At 45.1% G+C, this 19200-nt stretch overlaps 1 protein-coding gene across 1 annotated transcript; it reads right to left on the bottom strand.

Moving 5' to 3' along the window:
- Window positions 1-1396: 1396 nt before the first annotated feature.
- Window positions 1397-17352, bottom strand: CLDN7 (claudin 7). Its single transcript, XM_039337916.1, has 4 exons — window positions 17060-17352; window positions 4227-4391; window positions 3236-3320; window positions 1397-2751 (listed from the first exon to the last, which is right to left on the bottom strand). Exons 1-4 carry the CDS (start codon window positions 17280-17282, stop codon window positions 2580-2582), a joined length of 645 nt encoding a protein of 214 aa, XP_039193850.1. The 5' UTR covers window positions 17283-17352; the 3' UTR covers window positions 1397-2579.
- Between the last annotated feature and the right edge of the window lie 1848 nt (window positions 17353-19200).

Below are 19200 nucleotides of genomic sequence, written 5' to 3'. Positions count from 1 at the left end.
CTATATCTTATCTATATCTGTCTATATCTTGTCTGTCTGTCTTCTGTCTGTCTATCTATCTATCTTATGTCTGTCTCTATCTTATCTATATCTATCTTATATCTATCTATATCTTATCTATCTATCTTATATCTGTCTGTCTGTCTATCTATATCTTATCTATATCTGTCTATATCTTATCTGTCTTCTGTCTATCTATCTTATATCTGTCTATCTCTATCTTATCTCTCTCTCTCTATCTATCTCTATCTTATATCTGTCTATCTATCTATCTATCTAATCTATCTATCTCTTATATCTGTCTGTCTATCTATCTATCTTATATCTGTCTGTCTATCTTATCTATCTCTATCTATCTTATATCTGTCTGTCTGTCTATCTATCTCTATCTTAACTATCTCTATCTCTTATATCTGTCTATCTTATCTATCTCTATCTTATATCTGTCTATCTATCTTATCTCTATCTTATATCTGTCTGTCTGTCTATCTCTTATCTATATCTGTCTGTCTGTCTACCTACCTGCCTGTCTGTCTATCTATCTAGTACTGCCTTAGGCATGAAAGCCAGCTGAGAGACTTTGGGCCAATCACCAGGAGACGGTGAGTTCGAATCCTGCTTTAGGCATGAAAGCCGGCTGGGTGACACAGGGAGGAGGAAGAGGAGGAAGAAGAAGAAGAGGAGGAGGAGAAGGAGAAGACGACGACGACTGTGGAGTCCTTGGTGTTCTCTAAGCTTGGTGGTTTCCTTGCAGATGTTTCATGACCCAACTAGGGAACATCATCAGTGCTAGAAGGGAGGAGGAGGAAGAGGAGGAAGAAGAAGAAGAAGAAGAAGAAGAAGAAGAAGAAGAAGAAGAAGAAGAAGAAGAAGAAGAAGAAGAAGAAGAAGAATAAGAAGAAGAAGAAGAAGAAGAAGAAGAAGAAGAAGAAGAAGAAGAAGAAGAAGAAGAAGAAGAAGAAGAAGAAGAAGAAGAAGAAGAAGAAGAAGAAGAAGAAGAAGAAGAAGAAGAAGAAGAAGAAGAAGAAGAAGAAGAAGAAGACGACTGTGGGGTCCCCGGTGCTCTCTGAGCTTGGTGGTTTCTTTGCAGACGTTTCATGACCCAACTAGGGAACATCATCATTGCTAGAAGGGAGGAGGAGGAGGAGGAGGAAGAGGAGAATTGTGGGGTCCTTGATGCTCTCTGAGAACCCCACAATTTAGCTTGTCACGGGTTAATTTTTCCCTTTGCTGATGTCAAGGTATATTATGTCTGCTACATTCCCACCATCTACTAAGAAAGTTACCCAATCAAGAAAAAAATAAAAAAAACACGTTCCAGGCAATTACGGACATCCAAGTCGGCTTCCGGGTCGACCGAACAATTTCATCACGATCACCTCTAGAGCAGGGCAGCTTTTTTTTTTTGTCCAAAACACTCTCATTTATTACATACAAAAAAAATATATAGATTCTCAGCAATACAATTTTTTTAAAAAAAAAAATACACAAAACGCACACAGCACCCGAAGGGATTCGTGCTTTAAATAAGGCTAGCTTTTTAATCTAAAGATCCCTCCTTTCCTATTCCAATTTGCATTCATCCCTTCCTTCGACCTCCCCAGCCCCTCCCTCCCAAAAAAAGTTAAAATCTATCCAAGCAAGCAAATGTAAGTCAAGGTAAATTTTTTCCTCCTCCACGAAATATGATTTTGCAAGAAAAGCCAGGAACATTTTATGGGGAGGAATTAAAAGGACTTGAATCAGGGATCCTCGCTTCACCCAAGGCTTCCCCAGCGCGCGTACATATATTTACACAAGCCAAACCATTTCTGAAGTCTGCAAGCAGCCTGCCAAGAATTAGTTTTAGGGGTTTTCGGCTGGGCTGCCCCACGGAGAAGGGAGACCCCCTTTTCCTGGGCGAGGTGGTGGTGGGGGGTCAAAGTTCCCTGCCCCCCCCAAAACGCCCAGTCTTGTAAACATCTGCCAGACAGCAGAGATGCCAAATGCCAATTCCTCAGTGGTTATTTGTGGGGGGGGGGAGGAAAACCCCCAGATAGTTGGGGGGCTTTCTTTAGGATCAATCCAACCCTCCATAAGGGCACCCAGGGGGTGGTGGGCGGGGGTAGGTCTTGTCCAATTGGGTCCGTTTATTAAGGGGGAGAGGTGGGTTCTCCCTAGAAAAAAATGAAAATCTTGCTAGCGCTTCCTCGATCGCTTTACCTCGAGACTCTAAGCCCCATAATCCCCCGCCGGGAGGGTCAAAGGATTAGTGGAGCGCGCCCTCTCTCTGATCCTTCCCAGGGAAAGGCAGACACGGATAATAACAAGGTCCGTTCCCCCTCCCCTTCGGGGCTGACAGCCGGTTAAAATATTAAAATATCTCTAATTAAAATAAGGATGGCTATTTAAAAAAATAAAAAATAAAAATAAAAACACAATCAAAGAGCAGAGGAGGAATAATAAAACGGGGTAAAACGAGAGCACACCCCCTCCCTCCGAGGGGGTTTAAAAGTCTACGATGCCCAACTTGGGCGGCAAAATCCGGGCTGTTCCAGGCTCAGTGGCACATGGGTCTTGACGTCAGCTGGCCGGGCATCTTAGACGTATTCTCGGCTACTGGGGGGTTTGGCGATGGGCATCGGCGCCGGATACTGGCGGTTCTTGTACCCGGAGCCTCCCTCTGGACACGAGCAGGAGAGCAATCCGCCCCCAATCAGCGACAAGGCGGCTCCAGCCCAGCCAAGGAAAATGGAAGGGCCAATTTCGTACCTGGGGCACAGAAAGACACTCACCGTGAGACGGTAGAAAATGGGGGGGGGTGTTTAGGGAGGTCCCCATCCCACCCCTAGACCCCCTCCCCACTTCCCTGCCTCTGCAGCTGGGGGAAAAGGATTTGCCGGGTGTGGGAATTCTAGATGTAAAGGATTCTTCTCCCCGGTGCGGTTACTGGATGCTCTCCGGACATCACCTTGCTCCGACTTTCTTTCCCCTCCAGGTTTTCTTCCTGCCTCGGAAGCAGCCACGGGGGGGTGGAGTGGGGAAATGCCAGAGGTGGGGTGCAGAGGCGGTGGGGGCCCCCCTCCTCAAGAGGGACACGCTCCAAAGGGGTGGGGCCAGGGGAAAGGGGGCGAGGCAGGGCCAGGAGAAGAAGCGAATCTGAGTTTGTGTCCGGACGTTTTTGGCAAGCGAGATGCGCCACATTTGAGGGTGCCAAAGACAGACCCAGCCACCCCGTTTGCTCTGGACAACGTACTTTTTATTTACGGGGGAGTAGGCGTTGTAAAAATCTTGAACAATCTGGTTTGCACTCCAGGAACAGGCGACCAGGGAACACAAACCTAAATCGGGAAAACAAGGAGAGTATCACAAAACGGTTATCTTGGTTTGATGTTTTTTCTTCCCCAAGGGGATGTAAGCCTAGGAAGCGGGGCAAATATTCTATTCTATTCTATTCTATTCTATTCTATTCTATTCTATTCTATTCTATTCTATTCTATTCTATTCTATTCCATTCTATTTATTCTATTCTATTCTATTTATTCTATTCTATTTATTCTATTCTATTTATTTTATTCTATTCTATTCCATTCCTTATTCTGTTCTGTCCTGTTTTATTCTATTCCTTATTCTATTCTATTTCATTCCATTCCATTCTATTCTATTCTATTTTGTTCTGTTCTGTTCTATTCTATTTATTCTATTCTATTTATTCTGTTCTGTTCCGTTCCGTTCCATTCCGTTTATTCTATTCTATTCTATTTATTCCATGATATTCTGTTGTTCTATTTATTCTATTCTATTCCATTCCATTCCATTCTATTCCATTCGTTATTCTGTTTATTCTATTCCTTATTCTATTCTATTCCATTCCACTATTCTGTTTTGTTCTGTTCTGTTCTATTTATTCTATTCTATTCTGTTCTATTCTATTCCCGTTCCATTCCATTCCATTCTATTTATTCTATTCTATTCCACTCCATTCTATTTATTCTATTCTATTCTATTTATTCTATTCTATATTTTCTTTTCTATTCTACTTATTCTATTCTATTTTATTCTATATTTTCTATTCTATTCCATTCCGTTCCTTATTCTGTTCTGTTCTGTTTTATTCTCTTCTCTTCTCTTCTCTTCTCTTCTCTTCTCTTCTCTTCTCTTCTATTCTGTATCTTATCCTATTCCTAATTCCATTCCATTCCAAACGGTTGGGAAGCTGGGAGGGGAGGAGGAGGGAGGGAACTCACCGGCCACCAGGAAGACGATGCCGCCGGTCATGGCGATGCGGGCCTTGGTGGTCTTGTTGTCGTCCCCGCAGTGGGTGCATTTCATGCCCATGGTGGCAATGCCGATGCCCATCACGCCCAGGACGATGGAGATGACCATCAGCGCCCGGGTGGCTTGTAAGTAAGCTGCAGACAGACGAGGCAGGAGGTCAGAGGGGCACAGAAGCTGGATTTGGGGGGGGGGCTGGACTAGATGACCTTCGAGGTCCCTTCCAGCTCTGTTCTGATTAATTTAAAAGGTTGAGGATGGTGCAGCTGGGCGGGGGGTTGACTGCCAGAACGGGGAAACGCTGGCACTGCTTTGTGGATACCCAAGCACCCCCTTTTTGTAAGCTGGCCTGTCCTAACAGCCGGGCCCCCCTCCCAAGTCTTGCCAGGCAGATGGAGAACTCCTGTACCCCAACATCCACCCCTGCGCCCCAATACACACCCCAGCACCCCTCCTTGCATCCAGTACCTGCCCCAGTACTCCAGTATCCACCTCAGCGCCCCAATACCCATCCCTGGCCCTCCAAAAGCCACCCCGACATCCAGTACTTTCCCCCCCAGCACCCCCATAACGGCGGCCAGTCCCCCCCTCCCCTTCTGCACTCAACTCTTTTACCCAGAGAGACAGGATCGTGACGCCTGTCCGTCGGAGCCCAGGGCACCCCTGCGGGGCACATATTGGAGGGCAGAGGTTTGGGGGGGACCCCCCACCCCTCCCCTAGCACAGCCAAGTGGAGGAAGGCAGCGTGTTTGCTTGGGTGGGGGGCTTTCTCGGCAAACATTAAGAGGCTTCTGAGCATCCAGGCTGGGACGTAAAAAACGGGCCCGGGAAATGCGACATTTTAGGGAAGGAAGCCGGGGTGTGTGTGTGTGTGTGTGTGTGTGTGTGTGTGTGTGTGTGTGTGTGTGTGACACAGAGAGAGAGAGAGAGAGAGAGAGAGCGCCAAGGGGCAACAGCCACGGGGTTGGGGGGCATTGCCCACGCTGAGAGTCGGGCAGGCAGCGAATCAATCCAAATAAATAAATAGAAAAGGTTTTTCCCCTTCTTTTGATGGAAGGAAGAAAGGAAGGAAGGGAGAGGAAAGAAGGAAGGCAATAAGGGAGGGAGGGAGGAAGCAATAAAGCAAGGAAAAGAGATGGGGGAATGGGAGGGAGGCTGGGAAGGGAGGGAGGCAGGGAAAGGAGAGGGAGAGAGGGAGGAAAAAAGGAAGAATAGAAGGGAGGAAGAGGGAAAGAAGAGAGGAAGGAAAGAAAGGGAGGGAGGAAAGAAGAATGGGGAAAGGAAGGAAGAAGGGAAAGAAGGAGAGGGAGGAAGGAAGGAAGAGGGAGAGGAAAGAAGGAAGGAAATAAGAGGGAGGGAGGAAGCAAGGAAAAGAGTTGGAGGAATGCAGGAGAGGGGAGGGAAGGAGGGAGGGAGGCTAGGAAAGGAGGAAGGAAGAAGGGAAAGAAGGAAAGGGAGGGAGGGAGGGAGGAAAGAAAGAAGGGAGGAAAAGTAGACGGAAGGAAAGGAAGAAGGAAAGAAGAGAGGAAGGAAAAAAGAGAGGGAGGGAAAGAAGAATGGGGAAGAAGGAAGGAAGGAAGGAAGGAAGGAAGGAAGGAAGGAAGGAAGGAAGGAAGGAAGGAAGGAAAACAGCCAGCTGGTATAGTGGTTATGGGGCTGGACTTGGGTTCAAGAATCCCCCCCTCAGCCACCAGGCCTCTCCAGGGGGCTTTGGGCCTATTCCTCGCCTAGCCCAGTCTACCTTGCAGGATTGTTGTTGGGGGGAAAGGGAGGAAGCAGCCCTGGGTCGGCCGCATTGAGCTACTGGAGGGGAGGGGAGGTCAAATGAAACACCCCCTCCTTGTGGGGATTACCGCAGCTGCCCAGCGTTCTCGGTGCCTCCCGTGTAATTTTTATCCGCTGTCCTACCTGCCAGGGTTGTTTTTCTAGGAGGGAGGAGAACTTTGCGTAAGTACTCTGAGTGGCGAAGGAGGATATAAAAGCCGAATCGAGAAGCGAAGACAGGGGGAAAAAAGGAAAAAAGAGGCGAAAACTCTGGCTACTAAAAATAAAACATAAAAAGAGGATTTGCAAAGCAGGTCCGGTGGCCTCAGTGAGGGGTGGGGCCGCCGTGACTCAGCCCTGGGAGCAGCAGAAAGGCTGGCCCACCCGCCCGGGCTGTCGTCACCGGAGGCTGCGTCACTCGGCACCCAGGGTGCTCGCCCCCTGCCTGGCCCTCACATGGCCCCCTCCGTCCCCTCTGAAAGGGCAGGGGGGTCTCCCAAAGGAAGCCCCCCCTGGGTTGGGGCTCAGGGATGTCCCCAGGGACCCCCACACACACATGTCCTGGGCTTGCCTTGTCAACTCCAAGAATCCCACTCCTTCCTTCCTTCCTTCCTTCCTTCCTTCCTTCCTTCCTTTTTCTTCATTTCTTTCTTCTTTTTTCTTCTTCCTTCCTTTTTTTCTTCATTTCTTTCTTTCTCTTCCTTTTCCTTTCTTTCTTTCCTTCCTTCTCAGTCTCTCTTCTTCTCTCTTTTTTTCTTTCCTTCAATTCTTTCTCTCTTTCTCTCCTCTTTCTTTTCTCTTCTTTATTTCTTTATATTTCTTTTCCTATTTTTTCTTTCTTCTTCCCTTTCTTTCCTCCCTCCCTCCCTTCCTTCTTTCTTTCCTTTTCCTTTTTTGTCATTCTCTTTATATTTCTTTCTTTTTCTCCTTTCTTTTTTCTTTCCATTTCTTTTTCGTTTCTTTCTCTCTTTCTTTCCCCTTCTCTTTTCCTTTTTCTTTTCTTTCATTTCTTTCTCTTTCTTTCCTCTTCTCTTTCTTCTTTTTTCTTTCTTTTTTCTCTTCTCTCTTTATATTTCTTTTTCTACTTTTTCTCTTTTTTTCCTCTTTCTTTCCTTCATGTCTTTCTCTTTCTTTCCTTTGCCTTTCTTTCTCTTTTTCTTTCCTTTGTCTTTCTTTCTTTTTCCTTCTTTCTTTATAATTTCTTTCATTTCTTTCTCTCTTTCTTTCCTCTTCTCTCTTTTTTCCTTTTCCTTTTCTTTCCTTCTTCCTTTATCTTTTTTCCCTTCCTTCCTCTATCTTTCTTTATATTTCACTCTTTTCCTTCTTTCTCATTTTCCTCCCTCCCTTCCTGATGCTGGTTGTTGACTTCTTTGATCCTTTCCTAGCTCTTCTGGCAATTTTTACAGGATCAGCTTAGACATTTTTAGATGCTTCGAGGGGCCACCACCGAGAGGGTCCCGAGGCCAGCTGAAAAAACTAGGGACCCAGCTGAAAGGGAGAGCCATCGGCTGCCAAAACCCTGGCATAAATCGGTTTATTGGCTGATCCCAGATGGGGTGGCAGCCACCAGGCCAAACTATTCCCAATTTAAAGCCGCATCAAGTTACACCAGGAAGTAGGAAAAACATCCCGTAGAGAAAGGCCAACGGACAGACGGGCTGAGTCAGCAGCTTGAGTTGGGCAGCTCTGCAAACTGAAAAAGCAAACTAAATGGGAGCAAAGTCAAAAGTAAACAGGCAAAAAATAAACTCCAAACTAAACATTAAAGTGAAAAGTTCAGGCGGTCCTCGCGTTACAACCGTTCGTTTAGCCACTATTCCAAGTTCCAACGGCACGGGGCTTGGGGGGGGGGAAGAGAGAGAATTGAAACGCCCGTTTTTCACACTTAACGACCGTTACGGCGTCCCCAAAAATTCGGACGCCCGGCGACTGACTCACGTTTATGACGGCTGCGGGTCAGGCGATCCCCTTTTTGCGACCGTCCGAGGGGAAGCCGGATTCACTTAACAGCTGGGTGACTCAGTTAACAACGGGGGCCAGAAAGGGTCATTAAAAACGGGGCACAAACTCGACTTAGCCAATGTCTCGCTTAGCAACGGAAATCTGGGTGCTGCGTTGCGGTCGTGAGAGGCGAGGACTGCCCGAAACGTAAAGCAAAGTAAAATGAAAATAAAAAGAAAGAAATTGTGGCTGGGAAAATGGCACGGATTAAAAAAAAAAAAAAAAGGGGGGGGGGCTTCAGTTCGTCTGCCTCCTTCCGTATTGGACTCCGCCGAGCCAAAACAAATAAGTTAATTCCCAAAGCAAAGAAAGTCTTGTACTCTTTCCTAAGAACAATCTGATCCTTCCCCTGACAAAGTAAATTACGTTCCTTTGCACAGACGCAACCTTGTGCAATTTTGCCTGTTGTTTTTTGTTTTTTTTTTAAACCATTTGCTTGAGCAGGGGGTTGGACTAGATGACCTCCAAGGTTCCCTTCCAGCTCTATTATCCTCCTCTTCCTCCTCCTCCTTCTCCTCCTCTTTAAGAAGAAACTGGATAGCCATTTGTCTGAAATGGAATAGGGTCTCCTGCTGGAGCAGGGAGGTTGGACTAGATCACCTCCAAGGTCCCCTTCCAGCTCTATTATTCTCCTCTTCCTCTTCTTCCTCCTTCTCCTTTTTAAGAAGAAACTGGATAGCCATTTGTCTGAAATGATATAGGGTCTCCTGCCGGAGCAGGGGGGTTGGACTAGATGACCTCCGAGGTCCCCTTCCCACCCTGTTATTCTGTCATTCTCCTTTCTAATCACAGCCACGGATCCTTTCACTTGTTCCGCCTCCCACCCTCCCTCGGCACCATTTTGCAATCTTTCTGGAAGAATCCGGATTCATCTTTGAGATTCGCCTCACGCCACAATCTTGGCTCGGTCGCACACTTAAGCCAGAAATAGGCCACGATGGATGGGTTGACCCATCCTTGTTTCCTAAAAAAATTTTAAAAAGGGGGGGGAGCCTCCCCGTCTCGCTGCTGTGAGTCGCCAGCCTGGCATTGCTCAGCATAATGGCGTTGTCGCTCACTCACACACTCACACACAAAGACACACACCCAGAGACAAACGCAAGATGACGAAGGTGTCATTATTTAGTTTCACCTTTGCTCTCTCCGCAACGGATCCAGGTGGCAAAGTCTACGGGAGTACACGCCACAACTATAAAGCCACACCTTGCCTTAACAACTTCATGGGAAGCAGGAAGGAGCCTTGAAAAACCCAGTGTGTGTGTGTGTGTGTGTGTGTGTGTGTGTGTGTGTGTGTGTGTAGGGGGGGGCCTCGGAATATCTCCCCAGGAAGCAATTTTTTTTTATTTCTCTGTCCAATGCGTAAGAATCAATCCGAGGAACACAAAACATCCAGGATTCGAACTCGCGGCCGCACATGCGTCAGATGTGGGGTGCAAAAAAAAGGGACGGGGGGCAAAGCGTGCCCCCCCTCCCACACTCAAACCTTGTGGGGAAGCCCCTCCATGGGTTGTGTGGCCAAATTGCAGGTCAGAGAAGAAACGGGAGCCAAGCGGGATCCTATAAACAACCTTGAATTAATTCATCAACGGTCCAAGTGAAATAAAACAGGTTTTTTTTTTAAAAAAAAATCCCTGGATTTAATCCCTTCCTCGTTAAATCAGCCATAATAATTATGGGGGGGGGGGTGTTGTAGCACAAAGCCCCCTCCCAATGAGAGTTGAAGCCCCTCCGGCCAATAAGTTTTAGGATGTTGTAAACTATAATGATAGACAAAGGGTTTGTATGTCATAACCTTAAATACGTATCTAAGACTGAAGTCTTGCCTTATTTTGGGGGGGGGGACAAGGGCATCTGTTTATCATCTCTCTCCTGCTTGGGTGGGTTTAAGGTTGGACTGGAGGACCTCTGGGTTCCCTTCCGACTCTATTATTGTGTTCTGTTGTTCTTTCTATGGTCACATGCTTCCATCCCGCCAAGCCCAAAGGAAATCCGGAATGGTATAGGATCTCCTGCCATAGGAGGGGGGGGGTTGGACTAGAAGACCTTCAAGGGTCCCTTCCAACTCTGTTATTCTATCTATCTATCTATCTATCTATCTATCTATCTATCCATCCATCCATTTCATATCCATTCACTGTATCAATCCATCAATCCATCCTGTCTGTCTCTGTCTGTCTATCTCTGTCTACCTATCCATCCATCCATCTTCTACCCATTTTATGTACAGTATTTATATATGTATCTACCTATCATCTATGTCTGTCTGTCTATCATCTATCCATCCATCCATCCACCATCCATCCCTCTTCCACCCATTTTATGTATCTATTTGTGTATCTACCTATCATCTATGTCTGTCTGTCTGCCTGTCTATCTATCAATTCCTCTTCCACCCATTTTATGTATCTATATATGTATCTACCTCTATCTATCTATCTATCTATCTATCTATCTATCTATCCATCCCCTCTTCCACCCATTTTATGTATCTATATATGTATCTACCTCTATCTATCTATCTGTTTATCTATCTATCTATCCATCCCTCTTCCACCCATTTTATGTATCTATATGTGTATCGACCTATCATCTATGTCTGTCTGTCTGCCTGTCTATCTATCAATTCCTCTTCCACCCATTTTATGTATCTATATATGTATCTACCTCTATCTATCTATCTATCTATCTATCTATCTATCTATCTATCTATCTATCCATCCCCTCTTCCACCCATTTTATGTATCTATATATGTATCTACCTCTATCTATCTATCTGTTTATCTATCTATCTATCCATCCCTCTTCCACCCATTTTATGTATCTATATATGTATCGACCTATCATCTATCTATATGTATCTATGTCTGTCTATCTGTGTATCTATCCATTTATCTTCCACCCATTTTATATATCTATATATGTATCTACCTACCAACTATCATCTATCAATCATTTGTCTATCATCTTCCATCTATCAATATCATCTCTATCTTCCTATCATCTACCAAATCTATCTATCCATCCAATCTATCTATTACCCATCTATTTATCCACCCTTTTGTTTTTTATCTGTTCCCTATCACCTGTCTGTTTTTAAACACACACACCCCCCAAGTCCTGAACGTAGCAATTCCTGGCAATAATCCATCAGAAAACCTGGCCTTGTGGAGCAGGGGGGGAGGAAAGGCGACCCCCCCAAGCCAGAGGTTTTCACCCCTAACCCAATCCAGGGACCTTTCCACCCCCCCCTTTCCTCCCCCCCCCAAGTGTTTTCAAAACGACCTTTGCTAGTTTCTTCCTTCCAAAGATGGTTCAACCCCACGAGGGCCCGGTGGCAAGGTGACATCACCCCTCCCCTGGGGCAGGTGTGCCAGCAATTGCATTCTGGCACAAGGTCATCACACACACACACACACACACACACACACACACACACACACACAGAGCCAAGCAACGGTTACCTGAAAAAAGAGAAGCAAGCGTGTCGTTTCGTTTCGATGAAACCGTTGGAGGAGCAGAAAATAGAAAGGACAGCCTTGGTGTATGTGTGTGTGTCTGAGTATAGGTGTGCGTGTGTGTGTGTGTGTGTGTGTGTGTGTGTGTGTGTGTAAAGGTCGAAGGAGGGGCTGTGTGGAACTAGGATTGCTGGCTTTAAGGAGGGGTCCCCCAATCCCTCCGCTTTCTTCTTACACGCAACTCAAAAGAGAACAATGTTCGTTTCATCCACGTTTTTCAGCTCAAAAAAACTGGTTCTTCTTTTCTTTTTCACCACCCTTTTGCCCCCCCCCCCAAAAAAAACACCACCACCAAAACACCATTTTTCCAACACACCCAGTTTTGTGAGTTTGGGGGAAGAGTCCCTGCCAGTGTAACCAACACGTTCTCTGCGCCTGGTTCCCAAAACGCCCTCCTGGCCAAGAGTCCAGATTTCCAGCCGTAGTGGACCACTTCTGTGAAATGGGCCCAAGATTGTGCCCCCTCCTCAAACTCAGTGACTCCCCAGCTTCCCACCCCTTCCCTGTCCCTGCCCTAATCTGGCTAGCTGACCCCAAAGTTCCCCTTATCCCAGAAGGTAAACTTGGTTTGTTTCCTCAAGTCATGAAAGCGATAAGCTATCAGGTACACACTTTGGTTTTATAAACAGAGATGAGAAATTTCAGGCTGGAGAAAAAAATTAGGGTTAACCAAGCGGGCGACGGGCATCCTGGCACCCCACTATGCCCAGGAGCTAATGGCTCAGCTCTTCCCAATTTCTCCCCCACCTACCCCCACTTCCTCTCCTGCTCATCGGGAAGTCCCGGAGACTTTACACACCTGGTTCACACCCCCTCCCCTGTTCCCGACATGCATATTCAAACAATTGCTCCATTCTGGAAAATCTGCAGTCCAAATTTCCTCATTCTGGGCCAGACGTTGTCTTTGCAAGCAAACCAGAAACTCGTTGAGGTCTGTCTCCTGCTTTGCAAAACTATTGAAGCGGTTCTGCAAAATCTAAGCCCCTTTTTTTCCAAGCCAAGGGGGAAACAACGTAGAAAAAAAACACACACACACACACACCCCGCAAAGAGAGCAGTTTTCGGTCTGCCTGTTTTGGTTTCCTGTTTTAATTCACTGATTATTTTTTAGTTGCTTTTATTTTACTTTATTTTATTTTGGCTGTTTGGATGGGATGGGATGGTTTTGGATTCACTTTTCTATTTTTTGATTGGGTTTGAGTATTTTCATTGGAGATGACTGTTTTGATTGGATTGGATTTGACCATTTTGATTGGGATTGACTATTTTGAACTCACTCTTCTGTTTTTTTATTGGATTGGACTATTTTGATTGGGTTTGATTGTTTTTAATTGACTTTTCTACTTTGATTGGATTTGACTGTTATTTTATTTGATCTGACTATTTTGATTGGATTTGATTGTTTTTACTTCACTTTTCTATATTGATTGGATTTGACTGTTATTTTATTTGATCTGACTATTCGGATTTGATTATTTTTAACTCACTTCTGTTTTTTATTGGATTGGACTAATTTGATTGGATTTGATCGTTTTTAATTCACTTTTCTACATTGATTGGATTTGACTGTTATTTTATTTGATCTGACTATTTTGATTGGATTTGATTATTTTTAACTCACTCTTCTAGTTTTATTGGATTTGACTATTTTGATTGGATTTGATTGTTTTTAGTTCGCTTTTCTATTTTGATTGGATTTGACTGTTATTTTATTTGATCTGACTATTTTGATTGGATTTGATTATTTTTAACTCATTCATCTATTTTTATTTGATTTGACTCTTTTGATTGGATTTGATGGTTTTTCTTTCATTTCATTAGTTTTATTTCATTTTATGATTCGTCGTAGTCAGCCAGGTGTTCAGACTAGATTTGGTATTTTTGTCTACCTATCAAGTCCTTCCCAAGGACCTGGGAGAGGCAGGTGTGGATGTTTGATGGTTTTACAGATTTTATTTCATTTCATTTTATTCTTTTTATTTCTATTTTGTTTTTATCTCATTTTATTTTTTACTTTTATTTTATTTTATTCTTTTTATTTCTATTTTGTTTTTGTTTCATTTTATTCTTTTTATTTCTATTTTGTTTTTATCTCATTTTATTCTTTTGACTTCTTTTTTACTTTTATTTCATTTTATTCTTTTATTTCTATTTTGTTTTTTCTCATTTTATTGTTTTTTACTTTTACTTTACTTTTATTTCATTTTATTCTTTTTATTTCTATTTTACTTTTATTTCATTTTATTCTTTTTATTTCTATTTTGTTTTTATCTCATTTTATTCTTTTGACTTCTATTTTACTTTTATTTCGCTTTATTCTTTTTATTTCTATTTTGTTTTTATTTCACTTTATTCTTTTTATTTCAATTTTGTTTTTATTTCACTTTATTCTTTCTACTTCTATTTTACTTTTATTTTACTTTATTCTTTTTACTTTGATTTCATTTTGTTATATTTATTTCTATTTTCCTTTTATTATTTTATTTTAACAGGCCAACAAAGTTACAGCACAATGCCAAACTGAGCAGGGGCAAAAAATATATAAATAAATCTGATTTTGGAGTTGGCACCCAATTCTGTCCCACTGCATTCCATTCTCAAGTTAAAAACAACAAAGTGCAAATAAAATCTTAAAATTCTTTGGCAAAGAAACACCCACATAAAAGGCGGAGCTGGACTGAGGACAGAACTGCGCCGGGCAGACGGGATCCTCCCAATAGCACTTTACATGATACCATATTGAGAAAAACCATGCTTGTAAAGGAGTCTGGACTGGGAGTTGCTGAGGATGATGGTCTATTTTTCATCCAGGAGAAAAATCACCCAATCATCCAATTGAGGGGAGAACCAATTTGAGCTTTGGCAGAACCCCTGTCCATATTTCCCAGACTTTTATTATTTTAACAACTTTAATATCGCCCCGAGCCGCTCCATTGCAAGATGGGCAGCATATAAATTTAATAAGCACATCCATAAACAAAATTCAACCTAGCAGGATTCACCCATTCAGAATCCCAACAGTTTATATTCATTTTATACACAGAATATTCTCAATTTTGGCAAACTCTTTGTAGTAGCCACGTGAAAAACCTGGCCAGTTACTGGAATAAATTGGTATTATTATTGTTTTTTTTTTTTTTTAACAGTTTGGGTCTACCAAGCAGCGTTTCTCAAACTTGGCCATTTTAAGATGGGCGGGACTTCAACTCCCAGAATTGCCCAGCTGTTGGAAGTCCACTTGTCCGTAAAGTTGGCCAGGTTAAAAAAAAAACAACAGCTCAAATAGGCTTCTTTCAGGTCAAATTTGCTGCCTGGACTCGGCTTGAATTTGGCAACGGGGTCACCTGGGTTTTTCACCAGCCTCACCTGTGATTCCCCCCCATCTACCCCAGCCAGGTGTGTTACACGGAGGGTGCCCGGCCTGGGAAAAGCAAATTCCAGCCTCACAGCCTTTTTTGAGAGCGGAAGCAATTCCTCTTTTCTCTCCCCCCTCCTTCCTTTCTGCCCCACCTCCTTCAAATATCTCTGGGGGGGTGAAGGGGGGAAAGTCATCCTGCACCTTTTGTAGCAAGCGGCCTTTGAAGGTGTGGCTGGCTGGGGGGGGGGAGGGAAAAGGGGAGGGAGGGGAGAAGGCCCAAGGAACTGACCTAACCAGACCAGGCAGTTTTTGAAAAGAGGAGAAAGAAAATATAAGGAGAGAGAGAGAGAGAGAGAGAGAGAGAGAGAGAGAAAGAAAGAAAGAAAGAAAGAAAGAAAGAAAGAAAGAAAGAAAGAAAGAAAGAAAGAAAGAAAGAAAGAAAATTAGAGAGAAAGAGAGAGAGAGAGAGAGAAAATTAGAAAGAGAGAGAAAGCCAGGCAGTTTTTGAAAAGAGAAGAAAGAAAATATAAGAGAGAGAAAGAGAGAGAAAGAAAGAAAATTAGAAAGAGAGAGAAAGCCAGGCAGTTTTTGAAAAGAGAAGAAAGAAAATATAAGAGAGAGAGAAAGAAAGAGAGAAAGAAAGAGAGAAAGAAAGAGAGAAAGAAAGAAAGAAAGAAAAAAGAAAGAAAATTAGAAAGAGAAAAAGAAAATTAGAAAGAGAGAAAGCCACCCAAAAAATTGTCTTTTTTTTTTCTTTCCAGAAAAAAAAAAATTGGATAAAAAGCAGAATAATCCGGGAACAGGTGCCTGGAAAAGTTCCAAAAGTTGGGAGATGCTGGGGGCGAGGGCGGAGGGGGGGGGCGACTGTTTGGGAAAGGAAGGGCCAAGTTTTTGCTCTTTTTTTTTTGCTTTTTTTTTTTTTTTGCAAAGCTAATCTGTTTTAAACCAGGAATTAGTTTTAAAAAAAAAAAAAACACCTGGAAATCCCACCGGAGCCGCGCCTAGCTGGAAAAACCTCAAATCTTAGTTTAAGGCTTTTTTTTAAAAGCCTCCAGGATTTTAGCCGGCTTGGAGAGAAGGGGATCCTGTTGAAATATTTTTTGGGGGGTGAGATTAAAAAGAGGGCGTCCAAGAAGGAAGGGGGCTCGCTTCCCGGAGGGGCGCCGTCTCCTCCCGCTTCGCACGACCGAACAATCAAGGGTTGGCTTAAAAGTTGCGTGTATCCTTCTCGCCCGCCCGCCCACCTTGGCCAAAACGGGTGACTCGGGAAGAAAGGAAACTGCCCTCCACTGGAGGGGAGGACGGGGGCCATTTTGAAGGGGAGGCTGGAAAAAGGAGGGCAAAGGGCTCCGGGGCACGCACAGAGCGCTCTCTCTCCCCCCCCGTCCCCCACGACCCGCAACCCCCCCATTTCCTCCCCCAGACCCTCCTGGACCGCGCCGTGCAGCCCGATCCGAAGCCCCCCTTTTCCCGCGTGTTTCCCCCCCACACCGGTGTAAAAAAACAAGGGGGGGTCCTTTCCGCCTCTTTTTCTTTCTTTCTTTCTTTCTTTCTTTCTTTCTTTCTTTCTTTCTTTCTTTCTTCCTCCCTCCCTCCCTCCCTCCCTTCCTTCTCTGTCTCTTTTGCCCTGGCCGCGCATGTTTTTCCCCACACCGGTGTAAAAAAAAGAAGGGGGCTCCTTTTCGCCTTTCTTTCTTTCTTTCTTTCTTTCTTTCTTTCTTTCTTTCTTTCTTTCTTTCTTTCTTTCTTTCTTTCTTTCTTTCTTTCTTTCTTTCTCTTTTTCTTTTCTTTCTTCCTCCCTCCTCTCTCCCTCTCTCTCCCTCTTTTCCTTCCTTCCTTCCTTCTCTTTTGCCCTGGCCGCGCGTGTTTTTTTCCCCCCACCGGTGTAAAAAAAGGGGGGGGTCCCTTCCGCCTCCCCCCCTCGCGGGTCTCTCTTCCTCCCCTGGCCCACGCGTGTCGGGCGATCGGGCCCCGCGGGGAGAGGCGAGGCAGGCGCCCGCGGGCGAGCCTTTCCTGGCTCCCACGCGTGGGCGGCGGCGGGAAGCGGCGAAGGCGCGGCCGGCAGGCAGGTAGCTCGACAGGTAGCCCGACAGGTGTGGCTCCCCTCTCGCCCCCCCCTCTCCCCGCGTGGGCGCCCCCCCCCCCGCGGGACCCGGTCCCCACTCACCGCCCAGGGAGAGCATGGAGTCGTAGACCTTGCACTGGAGCTGGCCGGTGCTCTGCCAGACGCAGTCCATCCACAGCCCCATGTAGAAGGACTGGGCCGTGATGATGCTCCCGTCGGCGAAGGAGGAGACCCGCCACTGGGGCAGGATGGTGGCCGTCAGGTGGGCGATGAGGCCCAGCAGGGCCAGCACGAAGCCCAGCAGCTGCAAGCCGGAGTTGGCCATGGCGGAGGGACGGACGGAGGGCGCTGCTGCTGCTGCTGCTGCTGCTGCTGCTGCTGCCTTTACCTGCGCGCCAGGTGAGCGCACCTGGCTTTATGCCCTGGGCGTCGGGGGAGGGCGGCTGACATCAGGGCCCGAGGGGGAGGCTCCGGAGCAGCCAGGCGGCTTCCTGGAAGGGGCCGGCCGCTGCTCTCCCTTCCTCGCTTCCTCTTTTTTCGGCCTTCCTTCCTTCCTTCTTTCCTTGGCTTGGGTTTCTGGTTTCCTTTCTTTCCTTTTTCTTCTCTTTTTTTGGTTTTTTTTTTCCTTCCCTCTTTTCTCTTTCCTTCCTGGTCTCTTTTCTTTCCCGTTTTTCTTTCCTTCCTTCCTCTCTGTCTTTTTCCTTCCCTCCTTCGCCTTCTGTCCCTTCCTCCCTTCCCTTCCCCGCCTCTCCTTTCTTCTTTTCTTTCTTTCTTTTTCTTTCCTTCCTTCCTTCCTCTTTCCTTCTTTCCCCTTCTATCACATTTTTCCTTTTTTCCTTTTTCCCTTCTTCCCTCCTTTGTCTTCTTTCCCTTCCCTTTTTCTTTCTTTCCTTCTTTTTCTTTCTCCTTTCTTTCTTTCCTTCCTTCCTCTGCCTTCTTTCCCTTCCTTCCCTTCCCCGCCTCTCCTTTCTTCTTTTCTTTCTTTCTTTTTCTTTCCTTCCTTCCTTCCTCTTTCCTTCTTTCCCCTTCTATCACATTTTTCCTTTTTTCCTTTTTCCCTTCTTCCCTCCTTTGTCTTCTTTCCCTTCCCTTTTTCTTTCTTTCCTTCTTTTTCTTTCTCCTTTCTTTCTTTCCTTCCTTCCTCTGCCTTCTTTCCCTTCCTTCCCTTCCCCGCCTCTCCTTTCTTCTTTTCTTTCTTTCTTTTTCTTTCCTTCCTTCCTTCCTCTTTCCTTCTTTCCCCTTCTATCACATTTTTCCTTTTTTCCTTTTTCCCTTCTTCCCTCCTTTGTCTTCTTTCCCTTCCCTTTTTCTTTCTTTCCTTCTTTTTCTTTCTCCTTTCTTTCCTTCCTTCCTTCCTCTGCCTTCTTTCCCTTCCTTCCCTTCCCCGCCTCTCCTTTCTTTTCTTTCTTTTTCTTTCTTTCCTTCCTTCCTCTTTCCTTTTTTCCCCTTCTATCCCATTTTTCTTTTCTTTTTTCCTTCTTTCCTTTTTCCCTTCTTTCCTTCCCTCCTTTGTCTTCTTTCCCTTCCCCTTCCCTTTTTCTTTCTTTCCTTCTTTTTCTTTCTCTTTTCTTTCTTTCCTTTCTTTTCCTTTCCCTTCTTTCCCTTCCTCTCTTCCCCCTTCCTTCCTTCCTTCCTTTCCTTCCTTCCTTCTTTTGTCTTCTTTCCCTTACTCTCTTCCCCTTCCTTCCTTCCTATCTTCCTTTCTTCCTTCATCTTCTTTCCCTTTCCCTTCCCTCCTTCCTTCCTTCCTTCCTTCCTTCCTTCTTTTGTCTTCTTTCCCTTACTCTCTTCCCCCTTCCTTCCTATCTTCCTTCCTTCCTTCATCTTCTTTCCCTTCCTTCCTTCCTTCCTTCCTTCCTTCCTTCCTTCCTTCCTTCCTTCCTCAGTTACAATGGCTGGATAACAGATTAGGCACAGCTTCTGGTAGCAGAAGTCAATCTGTGTAGTTACTTAGAGTCAAAAACGACTTGATGGCAGATCATCAATAAATAATCAACCTGGTTAGTCTCAACCATGGTTTACTGGGTGCTCCTAACTGTAGCCCAGCGTGGGAATCGCCAAAGGTCCTGGTCTCTGAACCAGCCACAAGGCGCTCTGGCCATCCCAGGGTTAACCTCCCTCTGCTTTGCCCCGAACGAGCTAATTTTAGGGGGCTCACACCGTACACCCCTTTCTTACCGTAAACCAGTGTTTCCCAAACTTGACAATTTTAAGGCATGTGGACTTCAACTCCCAGAATTCCA

The sequence above is a fragment of the Crotalus tigris genome, unplaced genomic scaffold (assembly GCF_016545835.1).
Source record: "Crotalus tigris isolate CLP2741 ecotype Arizona unplaced genomic scaffold, ASM1654583v1 scf7180000017690.20705106771:4171800, whole genome shotgun sequence".
Classification (NCBI taxonomy): domain Eukaryota; kingdom Metazoa; phylum Chordata; class Lepidosauria; order Squamata; family Viperidae; genus Crotalus; species Crotalus tigris.
This window is presented reverse-complemented; position numbering and strand designations above follow the sequence as displayed.